General features: G+C 49.1%; 1 protein-coding gene across 4 annotated transcripts in view; it reads right to left on the bottom strand.

Annotated features, from left to right (window-relative positions):
* Positions 1-14,172, bottom strand: part of Slc35f3 (solute carrier family 35, member F3) — a 270,686-nt gene that overhangs the window by 6,884 nt on the left and 249,630 nt on the right. For all 4 annotated transcript variants that reach the window (XM_017601462.3, XM_063278874.1, XM_063278873.1 and 1 more), the window contains 3 exons: positions 8,548-8,767; positions 3,489-3,614; positions 1,222-1,414 (listed from right to left, as the gene is read on the bottom strand). In XM_017601462.3, the coding sequence (XP_017456951.1) occupies positions 1,222-1,414; positions 3,489-3,614; positions 8,548-8,767 (539 nt within the window). The remainder of the gene's footprint in view (positions 1-1,221; positions 1,415-3,488; positions 3,615-8,547; positions 8,768-14,172) is intronic.

Raw genomic sequence — 14,172 nt, 5'->3', positions numbered from 1 at the left:
GTTTCTGCCCTGATTCCCCTTAGTGTTAGACTGTGACCTGGAAGTGTAGCCAGAAGAACCCCTTTCTTCCTCTCAGGTGCTTTTGGCCATCATGTCTGTCACAGCAGCAAAATGAAACAAACTAAAATGAACCCATGAGGCAACTCTGTCACTTTTCCACCCAGCAGTAGCCTTTAGCAGTGGTGGTGGCGGTGAAATGCTAATGAGAAGGGTAATTAATCATTCTTTTTTTTTTTTTTTTGGTTCTTTTTTTCGGAGCTGGGGACCGAACCCAGGGCCTTGCGCTTCCTAGGTAAGCGCTCTACCACTGAGCTAAATCCCCAGCCCCGTAATTAATCATTCTTGCTGACCAGAGGTACGTTACCGATGCCTGTGGACACCTGGTACATTGACTAACCCCAGACTGCCATTGTGGCATTCAGAGCAGCAGTGACAGTTGATACAACAATTGCCACAGCAATGACCACAGTTCTGCAAAACCCTCCAAAAATCTAAGGAGTGGGACTGGAGAGATGGCTCAGCAGTTAAGAGCACCAGTTATTCTCTCAGAGGACCCAGGTTCAATTCCCAGCGCCTATATCAGACAGCTCACAGTGGCTAGTAACTCCAGCTCCGGGGCATTTGACAGACGGCCTGTTCTGGCCTCTGTGGACACCTGCATATACTGGCCCACTCACACACATGTACATGTAAACAAAACTAAAAATAAGGGGTAAAGAGATGGCTAGGGGTTTAAGAGCACTTGCTGCTCTCACAGAGGACACAGGTCTGGTTTCCAGCACCCACAATGTGGCTCACAACCATCTGTCACTCCAGTCCTAGGGGATCTGAAATCTTCAGACCTCCATAGCCATCCCATGGTGCACACACGTGCAGGCGAAACTCGTAAGTGTAAGTGTACACTCATACGCTTACAAAGAAATGCATACACCTTTTTTACAAGCCCTACCTTCTAAGGTCAACCTCCTGAACCCTCTTCCCTTTAAAAAAAACCTTAAATATTAGCTAGGGATCGAACCCAGGGCCTTGCGCTTCCTAGGCAAGCGCTCTACCACTGAGCTAAATCCCCAGCCCCTGTTGTTTTTTTTTTTTTTTTTTTAAAGAAGTCACAAAGACTTTGAAAAAGAGTGAGAACTTTAGGGGACAGCAAGGGAGCATGGGTTTTTCCTTCTGTGTCTGTTGCTGTCTGCTGGGGCTTCTGCACAGACTGATGCTACTTACTCAATAAGAGAATGGAAAACCCACAGAGGTTTCCCCACGGAATGTCATCGAAGGAGTTCCAGTACTCCACTCTGGTGAAGTAGAGGATGATGGGGATGCAGGTGATGAAGAGGATGTTGAACACCCCCAAGATGGACAGGAATAAGGCCGCTTCTCCGAACTTGGCGCTGCCTAGCAGCAGCTTGAACAGAACCTGCCAGAGAGAGTAGGAGGTGAGGACAAACCCAGAAGACACACCTATGCAGATGTGACAAACCTGGGGGCTGCCGGCATGGCGGGCACCTTAGCTCTACTGGCTTGACCGTCCTCGTCTGTCAGTGAAGCCTGATGAAGCTTGGTGGAGTGTCACAGTCAACATTCTGTGTAGCGGCAGTTCAGGCTGAATTATGTCTGGCCTCACACACCGTGTCTCCAGGAGTCACGGGTCTGCATGCTGCATGAGGCTGTTGCTGTGTTCACAATGCTTAGAATGTGTAGAACTGTCTGCCACAATTGCACAGCCTCTCTGGAGCCTCCAGATGGATCCTGACCCAGTACAACAGCACTCTGTGTGTGTGTCTGTGTGTGTGTCTGTGTGTGTGTGTGTGTGTGTTTGTGTGCACGTGCGCGCGTGCGTGTGTGAGCTCCTGAGTATGTGAGGGTCAGTGTGTGTGTGTGCCATTATGTGTGCATGCACACCTGAGCATGTGAGGGTCAGAGATTGTCCTTAGGTGTCTTCCTGGATTAATTTCCACCTTATATATTGGGACAGGGTCTCTATTTGAACCCAGAGCTTGCCTATCTGGTTGGTTTGACCAGCCAGGTTCCTCGGAGGGTCTCCCTTCTCTGCCTTCCATGTGCTGGGATCACAGATGGGTTGCCATGCCCAGTTAGCACCTACAGAGGACTGGCATTCTGAACTCCAGACCCCATGCTTGCAAGGCAAGCACTTTAACTGTGAGCGGCACGTCAAGTAGCCATTGCCTCCCCAAAAGAGGACTTTATCTGCAAAGTTGTTTCCTCTGAAACAGCATTGAGGGACTTAGCTAGTCCCCACTCCATCTTGCCTCCCTTTTGTAGAAATGACACAGGGCTTAGTGAACTGCACCAGACTTAATCCTCCTGCAATGTTCTTGTCTGCCAATCATCTTTGTTGCTCAAAGGGCTGGGAGACCAGGGACCGATGTGACTAAGTGGCCAGAAGCTGGACTCAGGCATGTCCATGGGCCCTATCCAATTTGTTGCTTTGTGAACAAGGAGCCCAGGCAAGTGGCTGTCTGTCCCGTCCGTGTGGTTCATTTGCCTGGTGTGTTCCCCACATATACGCATGCAATCGGCAAAGGGAGCGAAGAGCTTCTGACTGCCCAGGTAGTCCCTCCAGACTGGTGCTGTGGTTTAAATGTGACATGCACCCCGCAGGCTTGTGTGTTTGAACATGTGGTCCCCAGCTCTTGGCTCTGTTTGGGAAGGTCATGGAAGCTTTAGGAGGAGGAGCTTACCTAGAGGAAGTGATCCCTAGGGGTGGGAGCCTAGCTAGAGGAAGTGATCCCTGGGGGTGGGTGGAGCTTAGCTAGAGGAAGTGATCACTGTGGGGTGTGAAGACATTTTGTAGCCCTGAAAACATCTTCATTTTCTATTCTCTATCTAAGGAGGAGAGAGAGAGGACCTAGGGGAGAGGAAAGAAGAGGGGGAGAGACAGGAGCTAGGTAATGACAGCATGGAGCCCGACTGAATTGGTGTAAGAGCCGGTCACCCTGCGACGCAACAGTGGTCCATTGTCTCTAGACTGGCACTCAGGGAGTACTTTCCAATGATTTCTAACGTTTGTCAAAACTTTTGTTTTTCTTTTCTGAGGCAAAGGCTCAAGACAAGCTTGCGGCAATGCTCCTGCCTCCGTGAGTGATGGCATGGAAGACATCAGCCACTCTGCCCAGCTCTTGCCAAAGATACTTTTGTGCGTTTATTTCACAAGTAGTGTTTGAACCGTCATGGACTCATAGTACTCGGTGCCCCTAGATCGCACAGCTAAGGAGTTATACGACAAAGCCATATACATAATCCAGTCTCCATGTCCCATCAGGCACAAGCACAGATGGGTCCAGAGTTCCAGTCTTCTCAGCTGCCTGACTGGACCCTGCCCTGGTGCTGTCTGCCTCTCGGTGCATACTGAAAAAATATGCTCTTCTTAGAAGCCTACACACCATCCGGAATGTCTGAAGCGGCAGGCTGTGAGTCCCAGAGCTCTGCTGCCCCAAAGCCTGCTGGGAAGGTGGGTTCACTGTGCCTACCTTGTAGAGGGCTGACATGGAGGCAGAGCCCACCACCAGGGCTATGCCAATGACTGAATGACTGTGGAAGCCATCGGCGTAGGTCATCATGACAATGCCTGCGATGGCAAGGATGGCGGCCACGATCTACAAGAGGGAGAAAAACATTGTCAGGTCATGGAGGGAGGAGACACTGTCAGGTCATGGGGGAAGGAGACACTGTCAGGTCATGGGGGAAGGAGACATAGGTCATGGAAGAAGGAGACACTGTCAGGTCATGGATGGAGGAGACACTGTCAGGTCATGGAGGAAGGAGACATAGTCAGGTCATGGAGGGAGGAGACACTGTCAGATCATGGAGGAAGGAGACACTGTACTTGGAAGGAGGTATAAGTGCTTAAGAGCTAGAATGTTCTATTCATGGCTTCTTCCAGATAGAAGAAAGCAGTGTCTCATCCCAAGACTTCGGGGGAGAGTAGGCAGAGGTGGATGATGGGGTGAAGCTTTCAGATACCTATCCAAGCTTGACAGAACCAAAATGCTAAGGCAGGGGTAGCCAGGGTGGCAGTGTGGCTTTGCTTCAGGCTGCAGCCAGGGCTGACCACTGAGCCTTGACAGATTGGTTGCCATATTCTGGGGACAGGTTTCTCAGTCATGACAAGGCCTGAGGGACAGTAACTAGTCAGCACCTGGGAACTACTGAGCTCTCTTCCCATCTTCTACAGGAATCTTACAGGTCCCAGATGGTGTTTTTTCCTTCTCCACAGGGATCACACTGTGGTGACAGCAGAAGTTGTCCTCACTTGATACAGCAGCAGTAGGGACTGACCACACCACTGTCCTTCAAGGGCTGTAGATCATGCCCTGACCCAGAAGTGTGGACCCATCTCCCATCTCTTTAGCTGTTTCTTCCCTGGGTCTCTCCTCTACGCTGTGCTTAGCACTTGCAGGTTGCGGGATACCATCTCTGAGGAGAAACTGTTCTGGCATCCAGAACACGTGCAGAGTCCAGGCAGAGCAGCCACAGCACTCATAGAGCCCCCAGGGAACCAGGAACAGGGGAAGACTCTTCAAAATTGGCCTTAGTGGTGGCAACCAGAGCTGAGCTTCAGGAGCAGACACCCAGGGAGCGTTTCCTTAGGTGCTTCCTTGCTTAAGCTCAAACCAGGAGGTTAGTGACACTCAACCCTCTTACAGAAGCAGGACTCAGAGAGGTTAAGGAATCTGCCCCAGGGCACACAGCTGGAGGCAGAAGAGTCTAAACAGAGGCTATTGGAGAGTGAATCTGGTTTAACATTTAAATGGGTGACTGGGTGACGGTGGTTCCCAGGGTGTGTGGTTAATCATCATTGCCAGCTTGAGGGGATTTAGACTCCTCCTGGAAACACTGGACCTGCCTGTGAGGGATTCTGTACTGGGTTAGAGAAGGTAGGGTGAGTCCGTGGCACCAGCCACCCCATGGCCTGAGGAGAAAGTGAGCTGAGCACCCTCTTCTATTCTCTGCTTCCTGACTACAGATCTAGTGTGGCCAGCTGCCTCACCATTCTGCCTCCACGTCTTTCCCACGGTGATGGACTGTATCCCTCAAACCGAGAGCCACAGCCAACCACCCTCCCTCCCTTAAGTTGCCTTTGTCGGGTGCTCTGTCTCAGCAACGAGAGAAGCAGCTAAGATACAGAGTGAGCCATCGCCTGCTGTGCTCTTGGGTGTGAATAGAGGCTTGTCTGGGTCACCCTGGGCTACCTTGTGAATTTGATGGCATCCTGATATGTAGGAGACCCTGGAGGAAGAGGGAGAGGGAGAGGGACAGGGAGAGGGAGAGGAAGAGGGAGAGAGAGAGAGAGAGAGAGAGGCAGAGACAGAGACACAGAGACAGACAGAGACACAGAGAGATACAGAGACAGAGACAGGAGACACAGAGACAGAGAGAAAGAGAGACAGAGAGAGACAGACAAAGAGAGACAGAGATGGAGAGAGACAGAGGCAGAGACAGAGACACAGAGACAGACAGAGAGAGACACAGAGAGATACAGAGACAGAGACACAGAGACAGAGAGACACAGAGACAGAGAAAGACAAAGACACAGAGAGAGACAGAGACAGAGAGATATTTCTGATGATTCTGAAAGCTTGTATGGCTGACATCTGAAGTAATAAAGGAGACTGGGTTATTTTTCCTGAAGACTTACAAGGCAGATTCCAGCCTCTCCCAAGCTCTTCATCACTGGTTAACAATCAACAGTTAGGACCTTCCATCTCAACTGGGCTGTGTAGAGATCCAGGGAGTGGCTAAAGGGGCCAGACAGAGTTGGCGAGGCTACCCTCAGCTGTGGAGACACACAACTCAGGCCCTGTGGGTTCACTCAGACAGGAGGCACCAGAGACAGTGACTTCCTGGGGTCCTAGGCTGGTCTTGAGGTCAGGGGATCTAACTGTGGGGTGCCTGCTCTCTGTGCATTAGCAGATCTTTGGAAGGCTAGGAAGTGTGTGGCTGCTTTCCCATCTCACCTTCACAATCCTTCAGCCAGGGGGCTGGAGAGATGACTCAGTGGTTAAGAGCGCTGACTGCTCTTCCAGAGGTCCTGAGTTCAATTCCCAGCACCCACATGGTGGCTCACAACCATCTGTATGTAATGAGATCTGATGCCCTCTTCTGGTGTGTCTGAAGACAGCTACAGTGTACTCATATGCATAAAACAAATAAATCTTTTTAAAAAATAGAAAGGTCCTTCAGTCAGAAGATCAGAGCCCAGGTCCTCATCTAGCCCGAGAGTTCAAGGAGGTTAAGTGTGACTTGGAAGAGGTCCACTGGCTCTATGTTCCATACACTGAGACACTGGAGGTTTTCTGGTTTCCGTGTGTAAGTGTTCCTTGCTTATTTTTCTTGTGACACTGAATTCTCCTCAGATCTGTCAAGTTTGTCCTGTGGACTCACAGGTTCTCAGTACTTCTTAATCCAGGGCACCAGAAGGTGACCTCTCTTCTCTGTCCACTTTAAAGACTAGGCAAGCTAAGGTTCAGACACTGGTTCTGCTCATGGACCCACAGCCTTGTCACTGGCTCCCAGACTGAGCGTTCGACCACTGGGTCAGAGCCTCTATCCCACGGCCCACAGGAGGAGGACTTGTAAGTCGAGGTGAGGGCAGGCTGAGCTGTGTTTATTAAACAGACACCTCAGTAGCACCTGCCTAGTGGCATCACGAGTGACCAGGGTTTCCAGGGTATTAGAAGACATGTTTTCTTATTTATTTTTAATCTGTCCACCTGACCTAGAATGCAGGTGGCCCTTCCCATTTTCAATAAACTCTAACTAGGTGACTGAAGCAATTGTTTTAACCACACAAGTAGTGTTTGCTGTTCCCACTGCCCCCCATGAGCCCCCTCCCTGCAAGCCTCCTCCCCACAAGGAGGAGCCTTGGTCCTATCCTTCAATCCTGTGAAGCTGGTATTGGCCACTCAGTCCTCAGGGTTGGAAGCTACGTTAGCTCTTAAGTCTTTGGAAATTCCCTAGAGGTAGTAGTTGCCTGTTCCTGACAAGTTCTTGAGCAGCCTCCGGCTGTCTCTCGTTTTGTCTCAAGGATTCCAAGTGCTTTCAGAGCTTGGTATTGCTCCTGTAGCCTACGGTGTCTGCATGTTACAGCATCCCATCAGCCTATAGCTTCTCTCTACAACACCCACCGAGTACTGAAAGCCTCGACACAAACCTGTAGTGTGCAGGGGTCAGTAGAGAGCACTTTAATCAGAGGTTACCATTGCCAGGCTGTATCCCAGTAGAAGGGCGTGGAAAAGTCTCCTACCCACAGACAACAAAACAAGCACAGATCTCTACCACACCGTGTGCTGCAAGTTGGCAGAGTAGTTCAGGTTTATGGTCACCCACATCTCTCACTCTGTCTCTCTCCAGGATGTGCCATTGACCTTGAAGTGTCTCTTTCCCATAGCAAAAAATTTGCCTGGGACATCTGTGTCATGCCCCAAAACTCTACGGAGTCTCTTGATTCTTTGACCCTTGACCCTTAAGTAAAGCCTGGAGAGGCACAACTATGGGTCAGTGTTTCCAGGACACCCAAATCTTTAACGTTGAGTCTGTGTGAAGCATCTGCAGTCCTTCCAGACACGTATTAGATCATTTATTTGCTGAAGGCTTTTCTGGGTGGCAGCCCGGGGCGTGAGTTTTTATTCCAAAATTAACCACTGAGCCTCAAAACAAACTCTCCCCCTGCTGTAAGCTAAAAATATGAACCAGCAGTTGACTCATGTCCCCAGTGCTGTTTGTATAGCGCAGGTGGGCGTAAGCCCACCCTCAAGGTGATGTCATTAGTCTCAGGACAGGGAAACAAGGACAGAAGCAGGGGACCCAGAGTCTGCCTCTTGATGGTTGTCAACTAACTCAAGTGAGGCTACCCAGCACCGGGCCCTGAGCGTTGAGAAGGAAGGAGGAGATGATTAGCTGTGCTTTGAGTGACCAGTGTTCTTACTCTGTGGCAAGGAGAGGAACAGTAGAAGCAGTCCCTGACCACCAGAGGGAGCAGGTGGGAAGCCACCAAGCGTCTGTCCTTGACCAGTGGCACCTGTTTCCTCTCCTTGGGTTAGACAACTCCACGATCCCGCTAGGATTTAGCCCTACACTTACCAGGCTCCACACAACTGTCTTGGAATCCCGATAGCTTTCAATTGACTTTGACTCTCCAGGGAAATTCCAGCTATTCAAGGAATGCCATCGAATTTGCCCTTGAAGTGAAATCCCCACCCCCTACCGTCCTGTTCCACCTCCCAGCTCTAACTTAGCAACAGTGTTTCTGGCTGCATGGTTCAGGCAAAGTCCCAAGCCCCTCCCATACACATATACTCTGGCTGATTCCCCGCTTGGCAGGGACTTTAGGGAACTCTCATGGAAATGTCTTGAATGAAAGGCACTTTCACAGATGCTTCTCTAGTGTGGTGAGCATAGCAAGAGCTGCATGCACGCTGAACTAGAAGGACCTCCATCCGCAGCTGACGCTTGCACATGGAGCCAATGGGTAGGGCAGGTTCTGCTTGGCATGACCGAGAGGAGGAAGATAGATAATCGGGAACTTACCCTCACTCCCATGAATCTGTCCCTGAGAACGATCCACGACAGCAAGAAAACAAATGACTTGTTGCAGCAGAACAGAACGGAGACGTCTGTAGCGTTTATCTTCTTTATTGCATGTAAGTACAGGTAGTTTGTGAGAGTCCAAAGAACACCAAAAGGTGCTGCCTTGGTAAAGAACACTTTCAAAGTCAAGCCATTGTCTCCAAAAAACCGACAGCATTCCCTAAAACAGGAGGGGGTGAGAGAGAAAGAGAGAAAGAGAGAAAGAGAGAAAGAGAGAGAGAGAGAGAGAGAGAGAGAGAGAGAAAGTTGTCATCATGGGTTCACACAGACCATGACTTACCCTCTACTCAGTTAATAAGCAAAAGAAAATTTCACAGGGCAGGTGATGTGGTTCAGCTGGTGGAGTGTTTTTGCCCAGCATGCAATGAGTCCCGGGTTCCATTCCCGGCACTGTGGGCACAACCCTGAAATCCCAGCATTTGAGAGGTGGAGGGAGGATTGGCGATCCAAAATCATCCTCAGTACATAGCGAGTTTGAAGCCAATTTGGGCTACGTGAGATCCTGCCTCAAAGGAGGAAAAAATAAAAAAACAAAGCCAAACAAACAAAAGTCAGAGAAGAAAACGTAAGAAAGGACCAGGTCTCTTACTCGCTACTATTTTGATTACTTATTGATGTGTATGTGTGCCCGTGTGCCTGCGGAGGCCAAGGGTATGCTAGGTCCCCTGGAGCTGGAGTGAGAGGTGACTGTGAGCCACCTCACACTGTGGCATGACGTCACAGGCCATTGTCCCTTTTGCTTACTCCAAGCTTGGAGCCGATGGCTTTCATGGCAGGTGCGGCAGGATTCTCTGGCCTGGAGACTCAAGTCCACAGGAGCTGACTGAGGGCTTCCGTAACTCTCAAGCAAAAGAAGACAGTCACTGCCAGGGGCATCTGACACCATGACCCGTGGGTTGCAGGCTCAACACAGAGTTGTAAACTCACTTAACCATTGAGATCCATTTTGCAGCTTGACTGTGTGGCTTTTGAATGGCGAGCATGGCGGATGAGACTATCAAGTCACAGTGTGTAGAGGCTGGAGTGGCGCTCTGTGGGCCAGACCATTTTTATTTGTCCTCTTTGATGGGGAAGGTGGTGAATAAGATTGGAGAGTTTGCCTTTGTGGTTAGGTAGAAATTTGTGCCATAAAAAGACTTATTTGGGGCTGGAGAGATGGCTCAGTGGTTAGAGCACTGACTGCTCTTCCAGGGGTCCTGAGTTCAAATCCCAGCAACCACATGGTGGCTCACAACCATCTGTAATGGGATCTGATGCCCTTTTCTGGTGTGTCTGAAGACGGCGACAGTGTACTTATATATCATAAATAAAATCCTTAAAAAAAGATTTATTTGACTGTGTGTGTGTGCATGCCTGTGTGGATTTTGTGCAAATGCCCACGGAGGCCAGAAAAAGTTGTCAGATCCCCAGAAACTGAGTTGTAGGCAGTTGTAAGCTGCCTCATATCGATGCTGGGAACTGAACTTGTGTCCTTTACAGATGCAGCTCATGACCCATGAGCTATCTTTCCAGCCACTGGAGGAGCAGTTTCCTGAGCACACGAATACATTCCTATTCCGGCTGTAACACAAACAGTTTGAAGTACCTGTGAATCTTCTCCCTTCTTTACACTATCATGTGAACATTCGTGTCTCCCCTTCGCTAAGCCTACCCAGAACAGAAGCAGCCAGCGCATCCAGGAGATCCGGATCTTACAAGACGGTGCCAGTCAGAACACACTTCAGAAGAAACCCTTCAGACAGATTCCTCGAGGAGAGTTCACTGCTATTTTAAAAAACGTTTAGGAAAAGAAAAGCCTGCCTTTCAGTGAAAGAAGCAGGGCAGGGGAGGCCTGGGGGATGATAAACACGGAGAGAGCCTGTGGTGTGGAGTGCTAAGCCATGGATGTGTGGCAATGAACACCCTGGTGAGGAAGACCAGGACTGGTCAAGTGCTGTCCCCAGAGGTCCAGGCTCACAGATGTGGTACAGCTCCATGGCAGCCAGCCAGAGAGGAAGGCAGCTGGCCAGTGACTTAGAAGTAGATCCAGGCCTTACTAATCCTTATAGAGCTCAAAAAAAGACATCACTAGCCAAATACCAAGTACTCTGGAGTTGGGGAGTAGTCCACCTGGAGTCACATACTATTAAAATCCAGCAATGGAAGAAAATTAAAACTGGGAGCCCAAGGGGATTTGGTAGCGCTTTGAATTCCCTTTTGTTATTTATTTTCCTACTGAGCTATCTAAAATGCAGGTTGTGTTGTTTACTAGTTAACTATGAAGCAGTCATGGAAGAAACAGAAAAAAATTATTAGAGAGGGACCTGAGGTCCTGCGAGGTAGGGACAGGTAGAATAGCGTTTCCGGTTTGAAGAACAGGGCAGAGTTTTGCCACCTGTGCTGAGCCTAGAAGTCCCCGTGGCTTCTCAACAAGCCAGTTGAATGTTCCGGTTCCCAAATAGGCTATGAACAGATCGATGGCGTTACTGTCATTCTAGCTCTCTCTTCCTTCAAGGCTGGTGTCTGCTGTGAGATGTTGGGATAGCGTTTGTTCCACCTTCACCCTCTGTGGTGACGCCCAAGCCCCTACGGGCCTCCGCAGGAAGGATGACAACGTCCTTCATGCCTGTCATGCTGGCTGTTACACACTTCCATAACTACTACGCCGACACAGTCACAGCTTTTGTCCTGGTATGAATACCGACTCATTTACTGTACTTCCTAAGGGATCACCATGTGATATGGCAAGTCCCTAAGGTCCCTCGCTGGCCCCCCACTTTCCATTCCTTAGCCGGTGGTGATATTTGGAGGCTGAGAAATCTTGAGGAGGTGGGACTGGCTGGTGTGAGCAGATCATAAGGGTGGGCCTTGAAAGTCATACCCAGCTCCTGGCTTCCTGATCAATCAAGGTGTGAATCTCCTTAATCTCAGGTTCTGTCATGCCTGCTCCACCATGATGTATTGAAACCTTCTGCATCAGAGAACTGAGCTGTGCTTATCAGAGATCGTGGTCAACCCAAAACATGTGAAAGTAACTAAGACAGGGTGCTAGAAGAGGTCCATGATCCACCGGTCAAGACTGGTGTGTGTGTGTGTGTGTGTGTGTGTGTGTGTGTGTGTGTGTGTGTGTGTGTGTGATAAAGCATGATTTGTGCTGTGTCATGGCCATCCAAAACTAGCTGGACAGCTTATATCCTCTCTGCAAATCTCTTTGACTTCTCCAAATCCTGACAGTGGTGGAAAAGTGGAGGAAGGGAAGGTATGGACAGACTGACTGCTGGAAGGTGGAGCTGAATGGGTCTCTGACAGGAAGTAGAAGTACAAGGGTTCTGGATCCCTGGGCCTGGCAGACTCATCATGGACTCAGGATTCATGTCCACAAAGGGGCAGTTCAGCTTGGCAGACCTTGGTTCTAATGAGACCGAGTTGACTAGCCTCTGTCGGGCTAGTGAGTCTTGTGCTGGTTTAAGACCAAGGACTGAACAGTAACCCATGCCAGATGGCTTGCCTGTGTATGCCCCTGACAGCAAGGAGACCCAGAAGAGCTGTGAGTGGGGGCAGAGATTCACTTCGGTCATGGACTCCTCTTAGTTTACACCGAGTGCTCTCCTGATGGCCAGCCATCCACATAGTTGTGTAGAACATCCTTCATCCTTTCCTCTTGTTGATGCTCTGGACCAGAGACAGGCTGGAGGATGGCTCTCCAGTGTACCTAGGTCCCTTCAGATCCTACCACCCAAGTCAAGAGGATAACCAACATCAAGGTGTGTTTGTTTATGGCTCTGACTGTGCCAGCTGTTCTGGGTACATCAACTACTGAATTCAGTTCAATGTTTCATGAACCAATGACATATAAGCAATACAAGAAGTGTGTGTGTGTGTGTGTGTGTATGTATGTATGAGTGTATGTGTATGTATGTGTGTCTATGTATGTGTGTGTCTATGTATGTGTGTATATGTGTGTGTATGTATGCGTGTGTATGTATGTGTGTATATGTGTGTATGTATGTGTGTGTATGTATATGTGTGTATGTGTGTGTGTATGTGTATGTATGTGTGTGTATGTATATGTGTGTATGTGTGTGTCTATGTGCTTGTGGATGCACACAAAGGTCAGAAAAGGGCACTGGATCCTCTGGAGTTGGAATCACCTGATATGGGTGGTGGGAGCTGAACTCTGGTCCTGTGCAAGAGCAGCAAGAGCTTCTAACCATTGCCCCGTCTCTCCAGCCCACTCTCCCACCAGCCCCTGAAGTAAACTCCTTAAATTAAACAAACATTTATTTTAAATTAAGAAGACACTTTGTTTCTTTTGTAATTTTTTTCCTGCATATTTCTCCTTCCATTTTCTGGGGCTCCTTTTAATTTAACATTGAGGTTATAGTTTGGGCTTCTTGATCTGTTTTGTCTTCTTTCCTTTTCCTCCTTATCTTGGTTTTATTTTATGGGCAACTATCTCGAGTTCCAACTCCCCTATCAAAAATTTAAAATTAGTTATTTCATATTTAATTTTCAGGAGTAGTCCCAGATCCACTGTAGAACTGGGAGGGAAGCAGGGCAAGTCTACATACGACAACATAGCAGGCAGCCCATGAGCAGAACATGAAGATACCATGGAAATCATGCCTGGCGTAGATTTGGTGTGACTGAAAGAGGTGCCGCAAAAGACGGAGATCCTTAAGGGAACCATGAATGGCTCACCCGGTTAGGTGAGACCTGATAAGGAAATAAATTGTATTTATGACACATGAAAAAGGGGCTGTGGAGAACAAAGTAATCCTGGAAACTACACATAAGATAAACACACTTTAGAAATCAGTAGAGTTGGGATATAAATGATCCTCCATAAAGTAAAATAGGGAGATACAGCGGGAAGCCCGGTCAAGATGGAGATGCAGCTAGAAGAATAAACGGTGAAACGAAGTAGAGGAAATAACAAGGAAGTGGGGTGAGAGCCCCCGAGAACTGGAGGAGACGGAGCTCCACAACACAGTGCTCCCTCCCCGCCCCGCTCCCCCAGGCACTGGGGGTGTATGTGTATGTATGTGTGTCTATGTATGTGTGTGTCTATGTATGTATGTGTGTATATGTGTGTGTATGTATGCGTGTGTATGTATGTGTGTATATGTGTGTGTATGTATGTGTGTGTATGTATATGTGATAATGGAGAATTACACACGGCAAGCATTTCTGAGATAAAGGCATAAAGGTCGGATTTTTAAGCCTCCAAGGGGAAGCCTGACATGGCAGGGCACCCCTGTGTGATAGAACTTGAGGGGTAGAGACAGGGCACCCCTGTGTGATAGCACTTGAGGGGCAGAGACAGGGGAACCCCTGTGTGGTAGCACTTGAGGGGCAGAGACAGGGGCACCCCTGTGTGATAGAACTTGAGGGGCAGAGACAGGGCACCCCTGTGTGATAGAACTTGAGGGCTGTAAGTCTGAAGCCTGTGTGGGCTACAAGGTGAGAACCCACCCCAAGAAAACTAACGAAAGGAACAAAATACATCACCATCACGGGACAGGAAACCATAACAGGACTGGGTATCTCAACAACAAAACCAGAAGCTAGACAGCCACAGATGCC

This window comes from Rattus norvegicus, chromosome 19 (assembly GCF_036323735.1).
Source record: "Rattus norvegicus strain BN/NHsdMcwi chromosome 19, GRCr8, whole genome shotgun sequence".
Taxonomy (NCBI): Eukaryota; Metazoa; Chordata; class Mammalia; order Rodentia; family Muridae; genus Rattus; species Rattus norvegicus.
Note: the sequence above shows the minus strand (reverse complement) of the source record. Positions and strands in the feature narration are given on the sequence as shown.